Source organism: Spodoptera frugiperda, chromosome 6, assembly GCF_023101765.2.
Source record: "Spodoptera frugiperda isolate SF20-4 chromosome 6, AGI-APGP_CSIRO_Sfru_2.0, whole genome shotgun sequence".
NCBI lineage: Eukaryota > Metazoa > Arthropoda > Insecta > Lepidoptera > Noctuidae > Spodoptera > Spodoptera frugiperda.
The window spans coordinates 11,791,261-11,805,351 of record NC_064217.1 but is presented as its reverse complement, the minus strand read 5'-3'; the positions used below and the strand labels follow the sequence as shown (position 1 = coordinate 11,805,351).

Sequence of the window (14,091 nt, the reverse complement as noted above, 5' to 3'; positions counted from 1 at the left end):
AAGAGGGAAATGTTCGCCGTATGTATAGTGACAGAACCGCATTCTACGACTTTATACGGCGAACACACATTCAGTCGCCGGCTACGTAACTCTTCCTAAGGGAGCGAGTATAGCGATAAGAGAAGCGGACTCAGCGGGCAAAATTAGTAACCAAGTTTGGTTCAATAGAAAAATTATTGGCAAAAATCGATGTTAATTTTATAACAGTTATGTTAAATTGAGAGATCGTAAATGTCTTATTGATAGTAAATTGTCAAGGCTAGTAGACAATCCTGATAGGCTTATAAGATACGTTTTATGTCGAGTTAAATTACCGTACAGTAATAATTAAGATTAACTGATGAGGGGTTAATAAGTCTAACCACCACGGCGTTCAATGTGATAAATACTGAGTTCTATTTTCAGACAAAGCTTCAAATATAACTTAAATCAAGTTGTATAGTTACAATTTGAGTTATTTATTTTAGTACTAATACATACCGTACTAGGCAATTATAGTTGGGCCCAGAACGTTACCTTGGGATACTCCTGCGATGCGATTGTAAAATATTTCCTACTTTTTAACAGAAACCTATCATTCTTTTTTTTATTAGCAATAATATGTAGCGATGCTGTCTATGTAAAGTAATTCATGTCTAGTTTTCAAAATCGCTTTTCCAAACATAATATAGCCTCTCCCTTTAGCTTCGTCTGATAATAAGGAATCCTATGTTTTTATGAGCTATTCGGTTTGAATGGACGCTCAGTGACCAAATATCCTGTGCGGTCTATGTACTGTGACACTCGTACATGGGTTACAAACATAAGATTTATGTACATGCTTATGTTAATAGGTTACTTTAGTAATCTGCAACTGATACTCTTAGATATTTTCTTTACATTTACTCTATAAGCAGTATGTGAGTGTTTCGCTAGTCCGATGGTTAAATATAAAGTCTCAAATAGGTATTTGCACATGAAAATAAAATTTAAGGTGTATAGTTTTATTGTTTACGCACTTTGAGATTTGATTAAAAATAAAACCGCGGTATAGGAGGAGTACTTTTTAAAAACAAAACGTACATGAGTGAAAAAGAAATACGAGCTTAAAATGATCAGAATCATGTGTCGAATCAGTGTAGTCAGTAGTCACTCAATCAAACCGAATCAGACGTAATCCCTAAATATTGAATATGTATCTATTTTATCGATCGTCGTCTATATGAAATAAATAAAACATTCATAACTTTACAAAGTCATACCATAACTATTAAACTATCACTGCACTAGACATAAAATAAATTCGCAATACAATTTACAATCAAGATATATAATCATGAACTATTAATGATACGTGTGGAGTAAACAATTCCCATATTACATAATACACGTCTAGGCTGTTACGTGTGTACCTAACTAGGCATTTCTATAGGCTAGCTAGACTACTATGCCTAGGAGTACTAGGGCCACTTGATAACTCGATCTAGAGTGATGGGTGACGCCCGTATGTGTCACTTATGTGGAACTTTAAAGAGCTGTTTAGTCGAAGTCATTATTTAGTTTCTGATTTTATCTTTAGGTACTTATTTTTAGACAAATCTCTTTTTCTGTAGAAGTATGTTATCAGTTTTATGTGTTGCAGCTAAAATTAATTAAATGAAGATATACTGATGTGATCGTTTTTACTTATTTGATATGTTAAAACAAAATATTTTGACATGAAAAGTGGTACAAAACTAGAGTTTGACCCAGAACACTCCCTTGAAGAACACCTGCGATAATTACATTAAAATTATATGATAGATAAATAAAAATAAGAATTATTATGCCATTATGTCATCAGTGTAGATGAAAATCTACATAACAATAATAAATCTTAATTGACATCTAAATAGTTAATCATAACTAGTCTTGACATCACTCGAAAGCTTTACACAAATCAAGAAAAACGTATCAATACAGAATCAATTACTTATTTGCATAATACTGGCCTTTTTTCCTTAGTATCATACACTGATTAACAGATAATTTACTTAAGTAATGTGTCTTCAACTGATCTGATTACATTCCATCATCTCGCTCATCCAAAAATTCCTAGAACTGACTACTCCATATAAACTCTGAACAAGTTTCCTATACAGGGTGTATTAATCGTGTTTCCGCGGAACACATGGTGTGTTATAAATACAAGATTACTTTCCTTCAGTGTATCACTTTCATTCCACACTTGATATAGATTAGTTGGAGAAAATGTATCCAGTTTATTATGTAAGTTTTGTTTTTATTAATTACATTTTGCATTTTGAAAGTTTTTAGTTAATTATGTTGTCGTGAACTACTCTAACGTTCAATTATTTAAATGCCACTCAATTTTAAGACGTTCTCAAGAATAATTCTTCATACATACATACATATCGTCACACCTTTAACCCCCGAAGGGGTAGACAGAGGTGCACATTATGGCACGTAATGCCACTGTGTACACCATATCAAGAATAATTCTGTTTCTACAAAATCTTTATAAAAGACAGAGATAGCACGATATTTAAGTAAAACTTAAAATTGAGTAGCGATTCATTATTCGGACGTAAATCGTGCATTTATGATAACATCTGCTTCAGTCACTACCTTGTTTTGTTTAGACAACGTTAGCGCATTTTCTCGGCTTGAAAACACTTATATAAACCATCCCAAAACAGTATGATGACTAAGTGTTACACTCACGTGCAAAGCATCCTTATCCTTATCACAGTCATGTTTAACAATTGTATTTTTGGATACATCTGACATATCACACGTGTTCTGATATGTTTTGTTCTCAGAAATCAAACTGTCATCATATTTATTATGATGCAAAAGGGTATGATAGAGATGATAGGATAGTTAACAATATATTTCGAGTGAACATTTCTTTTGTATATTTTTGATTGATGGGTTATAAATATGAGCTAATCATTTTTGTTCGCCTTCATAGTCTTTGACTATACTTTTTAAGGGACTTAAAAAAGGAGGTTCTTAGTTTGACCTGAATGTATACAGTGTGTGCGCCATTATCTCGTTTGGCTGAACTGATTTTGATGCGGTTTCAGAAAATTGTTAATTTAGTTTATTAACCGACTTCAAAGGTAGATAACGGCGTTTTTTAACCGACATATTTGTTTGAACTGTATATATGTATGTTTGGGCGCGATTATTTCACGTTTAGCTTAACCGATGTTGATGTGGTTTTCAGCATTGTAGTTTTTAGGTAGGTGATTATATGAATAAAATGACTTGGTAAAAAAATTATGGGATAAGTTTCATTTATTCTTTATTTTTGTTCATTTTTTATAAGTTTCATTTATTCTATGTTATTACAGTTTTTTTTATTCTAACCCTTGACACGACGATCTTTATACAAGCAAGCTAATGGATACTTATGTATGAATGACGGACCACCTCTGCTTATCTCTTAGCTAACGATGTTTACAATAATGAGTTCGTGTGTACTCTTAGATAAGTCATTGAAATAGATTTCTTGTTGCCGGAAATTTTCATTTAGTAATCTATTTTGTTATGAGAACCTAGATAAAGTTCAATGTAATAACTGATTTATATGGTTTATCTATTTTCTGAGCTATGTTTACATATTTGTCTATCTTAGTCTAGTTTAATTTAGGAAGGATGTGATAGGTAGCGACACTATACGTACTTCTAAGTATTATTAGGTAGTGCTTAATAATATATATACCTACAGCTTCTGTTAGCGACTCCACATTCTCGTGTGATAACAAGTAGCTTATTTGTTTTACAGATCATAACCTACCCCTGTTCCAAATTTCATCTCAAAGGCTTTTGCCGTTTTAACGTGAAGGAGTAACAAACATACAGACAAACTTTCGCATTTAATAGTAGGATTAGTAAACTTTTGTTTACGGTATTTCTAAAACAATACGATTTACTCATTTTTAAAAGACTGGCAACGAATTTTTATCTCTATGGTGTCCATGGGCGGCGTAGAGCACTCATCGCTTACCATTAGGTGATTCTATAAATAATATATGTACTTTAGTAGTATTTTTGTTACTTGATTGACTATTATATTCCTGAAAATGAATATTTAAATGGTTTTATTCTATTGGAATATGATATACAATATACATGGTCTTAAACAATATTGAGGACATTTTTATAATAATTATCGTGTCCTGTGAAGACCCTCTGTGACTCGAAACTAGTGGAGCGTTTCTCCATGAATTTACGTGAATAAACCGTGACCTTTAGTTAATTTAGATATTGAGGACAAATTGTTATTGTATAATTACAGTCCAGATGACGTTAGTTAAAAATTGTAGGTCAGTAGTTTTTGGGTTAAAGTTTATCAACAGTTTGTTAGATAACCTCAATAATATTGAACTCATAATTGTTATAAATTGTCTATATTATCATCACTTCTACTATTTTAATTCACTTAAAATTATTTATCTACTGGCGTGCATAGCAATATGTAGCTCTATACAAATATACGAGTATATGCAGGATTTATAATATCATATTCGATAAAAAATCGCAGTACATAGCGATTGCTTTCCTTTGATAAATACGTTAATAGTTAGGTACACATAATTGTTATTATTGTAACGTTACATCTCTCGCGTCGCTTAATTCTTTATATTATACTAGCTTCTGCCAGCCTCTTCGCCCACGTTTCTGTGGGATAAAATGTATCCTATTACCTAAGTCAGCTCATACTCCGTTTGTATACCAAATTTCATCAAAATCCGTTCAGTAGTTTCAGCGTCATTGACAGTCAAACATCCAAACATACAAACTGTGATTGGAACAAGGGACACATGACAATAATCGTGTCATTTGGTATTCTATGTTCTCTACCTACCCCAATGGGAGACAAGTGTGACGATATGTATTGATTCACACAATTTAGCTCATTCATTCTAGAACAAAGCTAAGTGCATAGGTATCTATCTAATCAGCATAATGTGCGTAATTACACCAAAGTAACATTCGATTACCTGATAACATATCGCTGGCGATTTTAGCAGAATTGATAATACCTATTGTCTTATATACATATAAGTAGGTATATTCTAAAGTGGTTTTCTAAGATTTCCATAAATGATATCACGGTATACTCTCGCTGAAACTGAAACTAGTGAGATTTGAAAGTCATTTCTACATGATTTTTATGTGTGAGTGTCTTTAATGGCTTTGGTAAGATGGTATATAAGAATAGGGGATAGATACTGACAGAGGAACATTAAAATATTCCTAAAACACTTATTTTTTTCAGATACTGCTGTTTCTCTGCGTGCATCACGCTCACAGCGCTGACCAAGCGAAGCGGTCGGTAGGCTCGATACCAATCCGCCACACTTACTCAGAGTATCACAACAAAGTCGCCGTCCCAGTTCCCCAACCTATCCCTATTGGCGTACCACGAGCCGTGCCCTACCCTGTCCATGTGGGGGTGCCAGTGGACCAGCCCCGCCCTGTCCCAGTACCAGTACCACAGCCTGTAGCCCACGTTATATCCCGTCCTGTGGCCGTGCCCATAGACCGTCCTTTCCCATACCCGTATGCACAACCAGTGCCGGTAACCGTCACTCAAGGAGTAGGGATCCCTGTTCCTCAACCGTACGCTGTTGGAGTACCCGCTCCTGTGCCGGTGGGTGTTCCCCAACCTGTTGCCGTACCTGTATCCGTGGGCGGTGGGTTAGGAGGAATTGGGGGCCTTGGGGGTGTTGGAATCGGAGCTATTGGGGGAATCGGAGCTATTGGGGGAATCGGAGCTATTGGGGGAATTGGTACTGTTGGGGGAATCGGTGCTGTTGGAGGAATAAGCAGTATAGGAATCGGCGGTGTCAGCAGTATTGGTTCTGTTGCCGGCCATTCGTCAGTAATTTCTCCGTCTGTGATTGGTCACGGTCACGGGTACGGTGGTTCTATCGCAGCGTCTCACGCGCATGGTCATCATTACTGATTTTTGAACTGCAAGTCATCTTCGTATTTTATTTATTGTAGTTTACCAAATATGTAAATAAGTATACTTTACCTATACTTTACATATCGTGCAATAATTATATTTTAAGTTTACGTTTTGTTTATGTACTTTAGTCCTTGTCTGTATTGTATGATTTCATGTATTTTGGGATGGCACTAAGATTTTACGAATAATATTTTTGCCACTTACAATTTTGCCTTTGTATAGTGCCTATTATAATTTTATTTATTGGAGTTTCAAACAATGCTAATGGCCATTTCTCATGGAATAGATAGTTTGTATTGTAAACATTTGTCTTTTATATCTCTGTTTGTCTTATTCCTATCTTGTATGTCTATTATCTAATGAGAGTGTATCCTCCAAACCTACGTGACAATTTCGTCATATCTTTTATCAGTTTTCTCACATTCAAATTTTCAACATGAAAGGGACCTTAGCACGAGTTTGCTTTACGTTTTCAGCCATGATAGGTGATAGACCAAGTCGCAGACCAATACAGAAACATGGGTTATTGTCCCTAGAAAGATTGCTTTGTGCCAGGAAAAAAAAAGATTTCTCACGCACTAGGATTATTAAGAGTACCTAGGTAATCCGATGACTTCTTGTTTTACAAATATGTTTTTTTTATTTTCTTTGTTCCAATATAGTCTCAAATGTTTGCCATAAATACGTAAATAGCAGTCAGATAGGAACTTAAAGCTTTGGTGCTAAATTAAATTTCCATGTTTTTATTTTATTACTATTTAGGTAGGTACATTTATATACACTTATGTGTGATAGATAAATACATATTGCTTATATATTAGTAATGTACATCAACTTTAATAATGTATTTTATTACTTTTATATTATATAGTCAACTTTTTATATTGTAATTAGTGTAAGGTGATTATTGACTGGTATACTTAGTAGTCATTATTATAATTAAAATATTGTTACAAAATAAAGCTTTAATAATTATTGTCATGTAAGATTGTTCTTGATGAATAAATTATATTATTCCATCAGTGTATTCGTGGTTTTATTTTCTCGAAATTGAAATATCGTCACACAACCTCGTTCTTATAAAATTTCATCTCAAATCATTACAATAAAAAGTAATTAAGTACAATAAAGATTAACGAACAATAACAAATTACTGACTATAACTAATTAATTAATTTTCATAGAAATCCTAAATAAATAAATAAATAATTTCACATTTACTCACGTGCAGGGCTAAGGAATGGTTAATGGGATTATCTAGCATTATCATTAGTCGGTCCTGTAGCGATACTGGCTGATAAAGAGTCTCTTATCGGCTACTGATACCATAATATCAGTTCTCTGTGTTTAGGCGGACGAACCGGTCAACTTATGATCATTATTCCCATCTTTGTATTAAATATTGTTGTGGAAGTGAAGTGTTTCTGAGTGATTAAAAAATGAGGTTAAATAGTAAGTATTATTTATGTTTAGTTTCGTGTTTTTAAGTCTCAGTTGGAGTTTGGTTCGTGTGTTTGTTTATGCTAAGCTACTAAACGGATGCAAGGATTTTGATTGTGTTTTGTTTAAATTTAGTGTTTGGTATTGTTTTGTTTTGTAATAACTTGAGGTGAGTTAGTCAGTCTTTTTTGGATTTATATGCTCATAGGGTTTTAGAGAAAATTTATGAGGTACTGTGGGTTTACCTAGTAATAAATTTTGTTTATATACGTCGTCATCGATTTTATTAAGTTACTTTAATTTATTGTTTGGTATACGTAGAATAAAACATGTAACTATACTATTGAATTACGCGAGAGAAGCGCCTAGTAGAAAAGTAAGATTCATTTGCTGTTTTACAACAATGCGATCTCTCCTCTTCAAAAGTTTTTGTTTTCTTAACAAAGTTTTTATGGGTCAAATACCACACAAATAATATTTTTCAATTAGACCAGGACGGCACCTTTAAATCTCAAAACAGAAGAGTTAAGTTTTTATCTCTCATAGAACAGTAGAACAAATGTGCAGCTTTTAAATGTCAAAACAAAAAAAAGTTAAGTGAAACTATTTGCTCATTCCGAGGTGTAGATTTATATTTAGAAGAACGAGCCTCTTCGCATTTTTTATCTCTCATAGTACAGTAGAACAAATGTCCAGCTTTGTTAAACTATTCGTGCCTAACATATACATATACATAGCATACATACATGATGTATTCCATACTATTTATGTTCATATGAGTTGCTAGTGATGACGGCATTTAACCATGTGTACAAACAAACTACCAAACAGGATACTGTGTGAATTTAAGGAATATAAGTACAGGAGTATGGTTTCTACATACTATGTGTTATTGTGTATGTAGTCTTTATTATTATATCGATTCAGAGCTACGAACAACGTAGCAGGTTATCGGGACTCTGGCTTAAAGTAGTAGAAGAGAAGGGGTGGTAGGAAGAAATACCTAGGCGTTACAAATGCGTTGCCGGCCTTTTAGGGGTTAGGAATTTAAGGGTTGTTGGTGTATCTATTGGAAAGATTGAGAAGGGGAGTAATTGGGGCGCCAGTAACCTCAGTCATACATCGAAACCCAATGCAAGCGATGTTTCACGCCGGTTTTCTGTGGGGCCGTGGTTCACTCCGGTCGAGCCGGCCCAATGTGCCGAAGTATGGCTCTATTGATTTATTTATTACTGCAAAAAATATTACATTTTTGAAATTACAAGGACCAAAAAGGTCGTAAACATCGATACCTATCATTATGATAATGTAGTTAGAGATTTCCCGTATCAGTTATCAGCGGATAAGGTCGACTGATAAGCATTACTTGTACATTATGTACCGACCAGTAATCGATACAACAACAGGGCGAATTGCAAAAATTATGTACTTGCCGTATGTTGAGGTTACTTTGTCCATGGACCTAATAATAAACTCAAAAGCCCGGAGGTAGATCAAACCCAGAGAGCGCCCTAGACAAGCACCTCATATGGTACTTATGGTGGCCATACATGTTAGGTTTTGTACAAAGGTTTTGTGTCTATATGCAAAGCTGTACAGGCATAACTAACTTAATTGTTCTGATAACTATACAGTTTTCACACACGCCAAGGTATAAATCCTAACGTGTATGTCCACCATTACTCTATAGGCAGGCGTATCTCATGGCGTTGTGACCCTCTTCTATAACCTGGCACCCTAGGCACTAGCCTAGTTTGCCTTAGCCAATCAAAATCTGAGAATACGCTTTCATACTTACACTTTTAATAGATTAACAATATTCTATACCAACCCAGCACATACATATCTTGTTACTACACCACACCGTACTGACTTTAGAAGCCAGAAATTTATCTTCAGACATGAATAATATATTTTTAATAATTATAAATGAAATATACAAAAGTCATCATAATTACCAACAACCTATTAGTGCCTTCTTCTGAGTAATGGCCTCTTCTCACACGAAGAAGGTTTGAGCATTAATCACCACGCTTAATCGATGCGGGTTGGCGACACACAAAACTGCCGTTAACAGAATTTTTCATATGTTTCAGCCGTATCACTTTCCTTCGAAAGCATGCCGAGACAGAAGGGTTTCGGATGCTTATCACTACGATTTGGATGCATATTCTCAGCTCTAGTCACTATTGTAAGTACTTATTGCTTTATTAAAGTGATGATATTTAGTATTTTTAGGGCAGTGGTGTGTTGTACGGTTCGTCGGACGAAGTCGGATCGTCTAGTATACTGGGTTGTGATTCTGATGTTTTGTCACAAAATGGTTTTGTGACTACTGTATACTTCACTGAAATATATTTTTTTCAGAAAGTGTCTGATGTTAAATGGTCAAATATCTAAAGAAATTCAAATAAAACTATAATACTTATTAAGGTTTACTGGTAAAGAATGTCATAGTCTTTCTATCAATAAACATTGACATGAAATGAAATGATAATTATTTCTACAATTATGGGTTACAAAGTAACACTTTTACATAATAATTATAAGATCATACTTAGATCTCCAAATTATTAGATCGATGTTGATTAATTAGTAAATTGTTTTGTATACATCAAAGTTAATAATTTAACTATATTTTTCCAGCTATACACAATTCTGGCACTAGCACAATGCCTGGCGTCGCTCGACAAGGAGATCCCGACGTCGGTAGACTCCAGTCATCTAGGCAATATCTTCGTGTACTGCTTCGAGGTGGCGGTCATCGTCTGCCATATTGTCACTCTGATCCTGACTACCATCATGCTGGTCGGAGTCTTGAAGGTATGAGTTTTGATTTCGTTTAGGTTCGTTTGAATCACCTGATGGTAAGTAATCGGCGCCGTACTTCGAAACACCAGAAGAAGGTGTAAATGCGTAGCCGGCCTTGTAGGGATTGGGGGGATTTGTAGGGATTCATTCTCTATTTATTCTGGTCTGCAAAATCTGATCATTGTTTTGGCTTTTGACATTATAGAATACATTTTTTATTATTAATTTCAAATTTGATTAATGATATGAGACATTATTAACTACATAAATTAATATATTATGTATTAATTATGTTATTTTCTTAATTTTCCAGGAAAAGTCTTACCTCATGAAACCCTGGTTGGTGTGGACATCTTGCCTGGTGCTGGGCAACCTGTTCCTGATCGTCTTCTGCACAGTCCTCATGATGGTCTTCAACAGACTGGACGTGGAGCCCGGGCTATTGGTGTCATACCTGGTGGCATTCCTCGCACTCCGTGAGTATCACAAAACTTGTATATTATTTAGTAATTATCATATAAATAATATGAGCAGTACTCGTATTATTTTTTCAGTTAATCAAATAATAGGTTCATATTATAGACATTGTTGCCTCAATAGAATTTTCTCCGGTATCGTTAGCGTTTACAAACATACAAAATCACTCACATTTCACACTTAGACCTGGAACAAAAATTTATACAGCAACTGGTTACCCAACCAGGAGTGGATAAAACCTAGTGAGTGCCCTAACTAAGGAAGCGAAAACAAATAAAGGACACCTATGAAATGCTTATGAGAAGCATTTCATAGGTGTCCTTTATTTGTTTTGGCGCCGCCGCCATTCTATTGGTAGTTTGGCACGCGTTTGGTGGCGCCCCTCTGTAACCTGGCGCCCTAGCTATTTTCCTAGTTTGCCTTATGGATAATACGGCTCTGTGGCGCAGTCAGTGGGTTAACTGTGCAGTCAAATGATCATCAACGTCAAAAATACGTATCTAATAGCTTACTACTAAATTATGTGTCACATAATAAATTACCGGTGACAAATGTCAAACAATGACCGCTTTTAATGTAACGTTGACCACAATTACCTCAAAATTAATTATTATCTGTTGCTGCCAATATCACGTGATGATGTGATTTTTTGATTACGTACCTACTTATTTACGAGGTACATTTTGTCATAATTATTATTGATTACCAAATTATTTTCTTTTACAGTTTTCCGAGTCTACATGTTGACTCTGGTTGGAAGTTTCTACTTGCAACTAGAAGAGGAGAAAATTGAGCGCCTGCGGACGTTACTCAACACGGACACTTGGCACAGCGCTGCGTAACGTTGCTATTTAAAATCTTCAGGCGCTTCGAGGAATAGTCGAATTATCATTAATTATTGGATTTAAAGAGATAGTGAAAGCAATGTTTACTAATATTGCGTGAGAGTATGTGGTTACAGGGTGACAATGAAATGGGGGCTACTGTATTCTTGCTCACAAGGTAGCGTTCGTGTGAACCTTTGGTATTTCGTCCAATAGGGAATTAACTATCTGATGTTCAATATTTGACAGCTGCTGTGATTGGACAAAAAATCCTCTTGCGACATTTACGCCATCTAGTGGCCAAAAACGGTAGTAGACCCCACTAAATAAATAAATTCAGTCATATACTGATTTCTTGTGATCAATTAAGTAGTAATTATGATGTAATTAATTATGATTTATTCATTTGACAGTATTTTTAAGAATTTTAAACTTTGTATGATAGGTACCCAAATGTGATTTTTTGTTATTTTAATGTTTTTTTTTTATATTGCAGTAATTGCAATGAGCAATTTTTTATTCGTATCACTATTTGTGGTCATTGTAAATATATTTAACGCCAAAAGGTAAATAAATATTATGTTAAGTATTGTAGAAATAAAAGATTTATTAATTTTATACTTTTTATTATTTGGTAAAACACCTTCAATACTAATTTTATACAAAAATATATTTTTTTCTTTATGTGTAAAATACAATAATCATCATCATCATCATCAGCCGAGAGACGTCCACTGCTGAACAAAGGCCTCCCCCTTGGTCCTCCACGTAGAACGACAAGCCGCCACCTGCATCCACTGGCTCCCCGCCACTCTGACGATGTCGTCGGTCCACCTAGTGGGAGGTCTGCCCACGCTGCGTCTTCCGGTCCGCGGTCGCCACTCAGTCACCTTCCTGGCCCAGCGGCCATCAGTCCTCCGAGCGACGTGGCCTGCCCATTGCCACTTCAGCCTGCATATTTTGAGAGCTATGTCTGTAACTCTTGTTCTTTGGCGAATTTCCATATTTCGGATTTTGTCGCGCAAAGATACTCCGAGCATAGCTCTCTCCATCGCGCGCTGGGCGACTCTGAGCCTTTCTAAAAGGCCAGCAGTTAGGGACCATGTCTCGGTACCGTACGTCATCACTGGCAACACACACTGGTTGTACATCCTGGTCTTCAGACACTGCGGGATTTTTGACGAGAAGACTTCATGCAACTTCCCAAATGCTGCCCATCCGAGTTGGATTCTTCGAGCGACCTCTTTCTCGAAGTTGGACCTACCTAGCTGGATGATCTGACCCAGGTATGTGTAGTGGTCTACAACTTCGAGTATATCGTTCCCAACGACAACCGGTATAGGTGCAACATGGACATTTGACATGATTTTCGTCTTGTCCATGTTCATTTTAAGGCCCACCTGTTGGGAAACGGTATTGAGGTCGCTGAGCATGGTGTTCAGCTCTTCCAGCGACTCTGCCATTATGACTATGTCATCGGCGAAACGGAGATGAGTGATGTATTCGCCATTAATGTTGATGCCGCGTCCGCTCCAGTCCAAGAGCTTAAAAACGTCCTCCAGTGCGTTCGTGAACAGTTTCGGAGATATAACGTCTCCCTGTCTCACGCCCTTCCGCAACTGGATTGGCCTCGTAGTCTCTTCCTGGAGTCGGATGCGCATGGTGGCGTTGTTATACAAACACTTCAAAACCTCGATGTATCTATAGTCGATGTGGCACCGCTGGAGAGACTGCAGCACCGCCCAGGTTTCGATTGAATCGAAGGCTTTCTCATAGTCCACAAACGCCAAGCATAGTGGCAAGTTATACTCCTCGGTCTTCTGTATAATCTGCCGCAGCGTATGAATGTGGTCTATGGTACTGAAACCTTTTCGGAATCCGGCTTGTTCGGGAGGCTGGAAGTCATCAAGCCTGCGTTCGAGACGGTTCGTGATGACCCTCGAAAACAGCTTATACACATGGCTCAGAAGTGAGATAGGTCTGTAGTTCTTTAGCAGACAGTTGTCGCCTTTTTTAAAGAACAGAACCACCACACTCCGTTGCCATGCTACCGGCGTGGTTCCCTCGAGTATGACGGAATTGAATAGCTTCTGGAGGACTAAAAGTATCGGTTTTCCACCCGCTCGCAGAAGTTCCGACGTGATTCCGTCATCGCCCGGCGCCTTGTTGTTTTTAAGCTGTTTGAGAGCCATCCTAATCTCGTACAGGCTGATGTCTGGGATATCCTCAGTGTAGTGCCGCGTCAGTTTAGCTCTTGGGTCCCGAGCTGTACCGACGATGGGTTGCCGTGTTGAGGTGTATAACTGTCCGTAAAACCTCTCGAGCTCTCCGAGGATCTCGGACTTCGACGAGATGACGCTGCCATCCTCGGTCTTCAGCCTCGTCATTTGGCTTTGCCCAACAGACGAATTCTTTGCGAAGACTTTTGAGCCCTTGTTTCGCTCAATTAAGTCTCTGACTCTTGCGGCGTTATAGGCCCGCAGGTCACGTCGCATGTATTTCGAGATTCGTCTATTGAGCTTGCCGTATTCAGACATATCGTCTGAAGACTGCAGCCTCATCTCGCTACGATCC

The 14,091-nt window shown here is 36.7% G+C and overlaps 2 protein-coding genes across 2 annotated transcripts; both read left to right on the top strand.

Annotated features, from left to right (window-relative positions):
- The first annotated feature begins 2,124 nt into the window (after window positions 1-2,124).
- LOC118267956 (tetra-peptide repeat homeobox protein 1-like) lies at window positions 2,125-6,380 on the top strand. Its single transcript, XM_035582213.2, has 2 exons — window positions 2,125-2,247; window positions 5,270-6,380. The coding sequence occupies exons 1-2, from the start codon at window positions 2,230-2,232 to the stop codon at window positions 5,957-5,959; spliced, it is 708 nt and encodes a 235-aa protein (XP_035438106.2). The 5' UTR covers window positions 2,125-2,229; the 3' UTR covers window positions 5,960-6,380.
- Window positions 6,381-7,272: 892 nt separating this feature from the next.
- On the top strand, window positions 7,273-12,135 carry LOC118267575 (uncharacterized). Its single transcript, XM_035581644.2, has 5 exons — window positions 7,273-7,417; window positions 9,502-9,596; window positions 10,052-10,228; window positions 10,530-10,692; window positions 11,420-12,135. The coding sequence occupies exons 1-5, from the start codon at window positions 7,405-7,407 to the stop codon at window positions 11,533-11,535; spliced, it is 564 nt and encodes a 187-aa protein (XP_035437537.2). The 5' UTR covers window positions 7,273-7,404; the 3' UTR covers window positions 11,536-12,135.
- The last annotated feature ends 1,956 nt before the right edge of the window (window positions 12,136-14,091 follow it).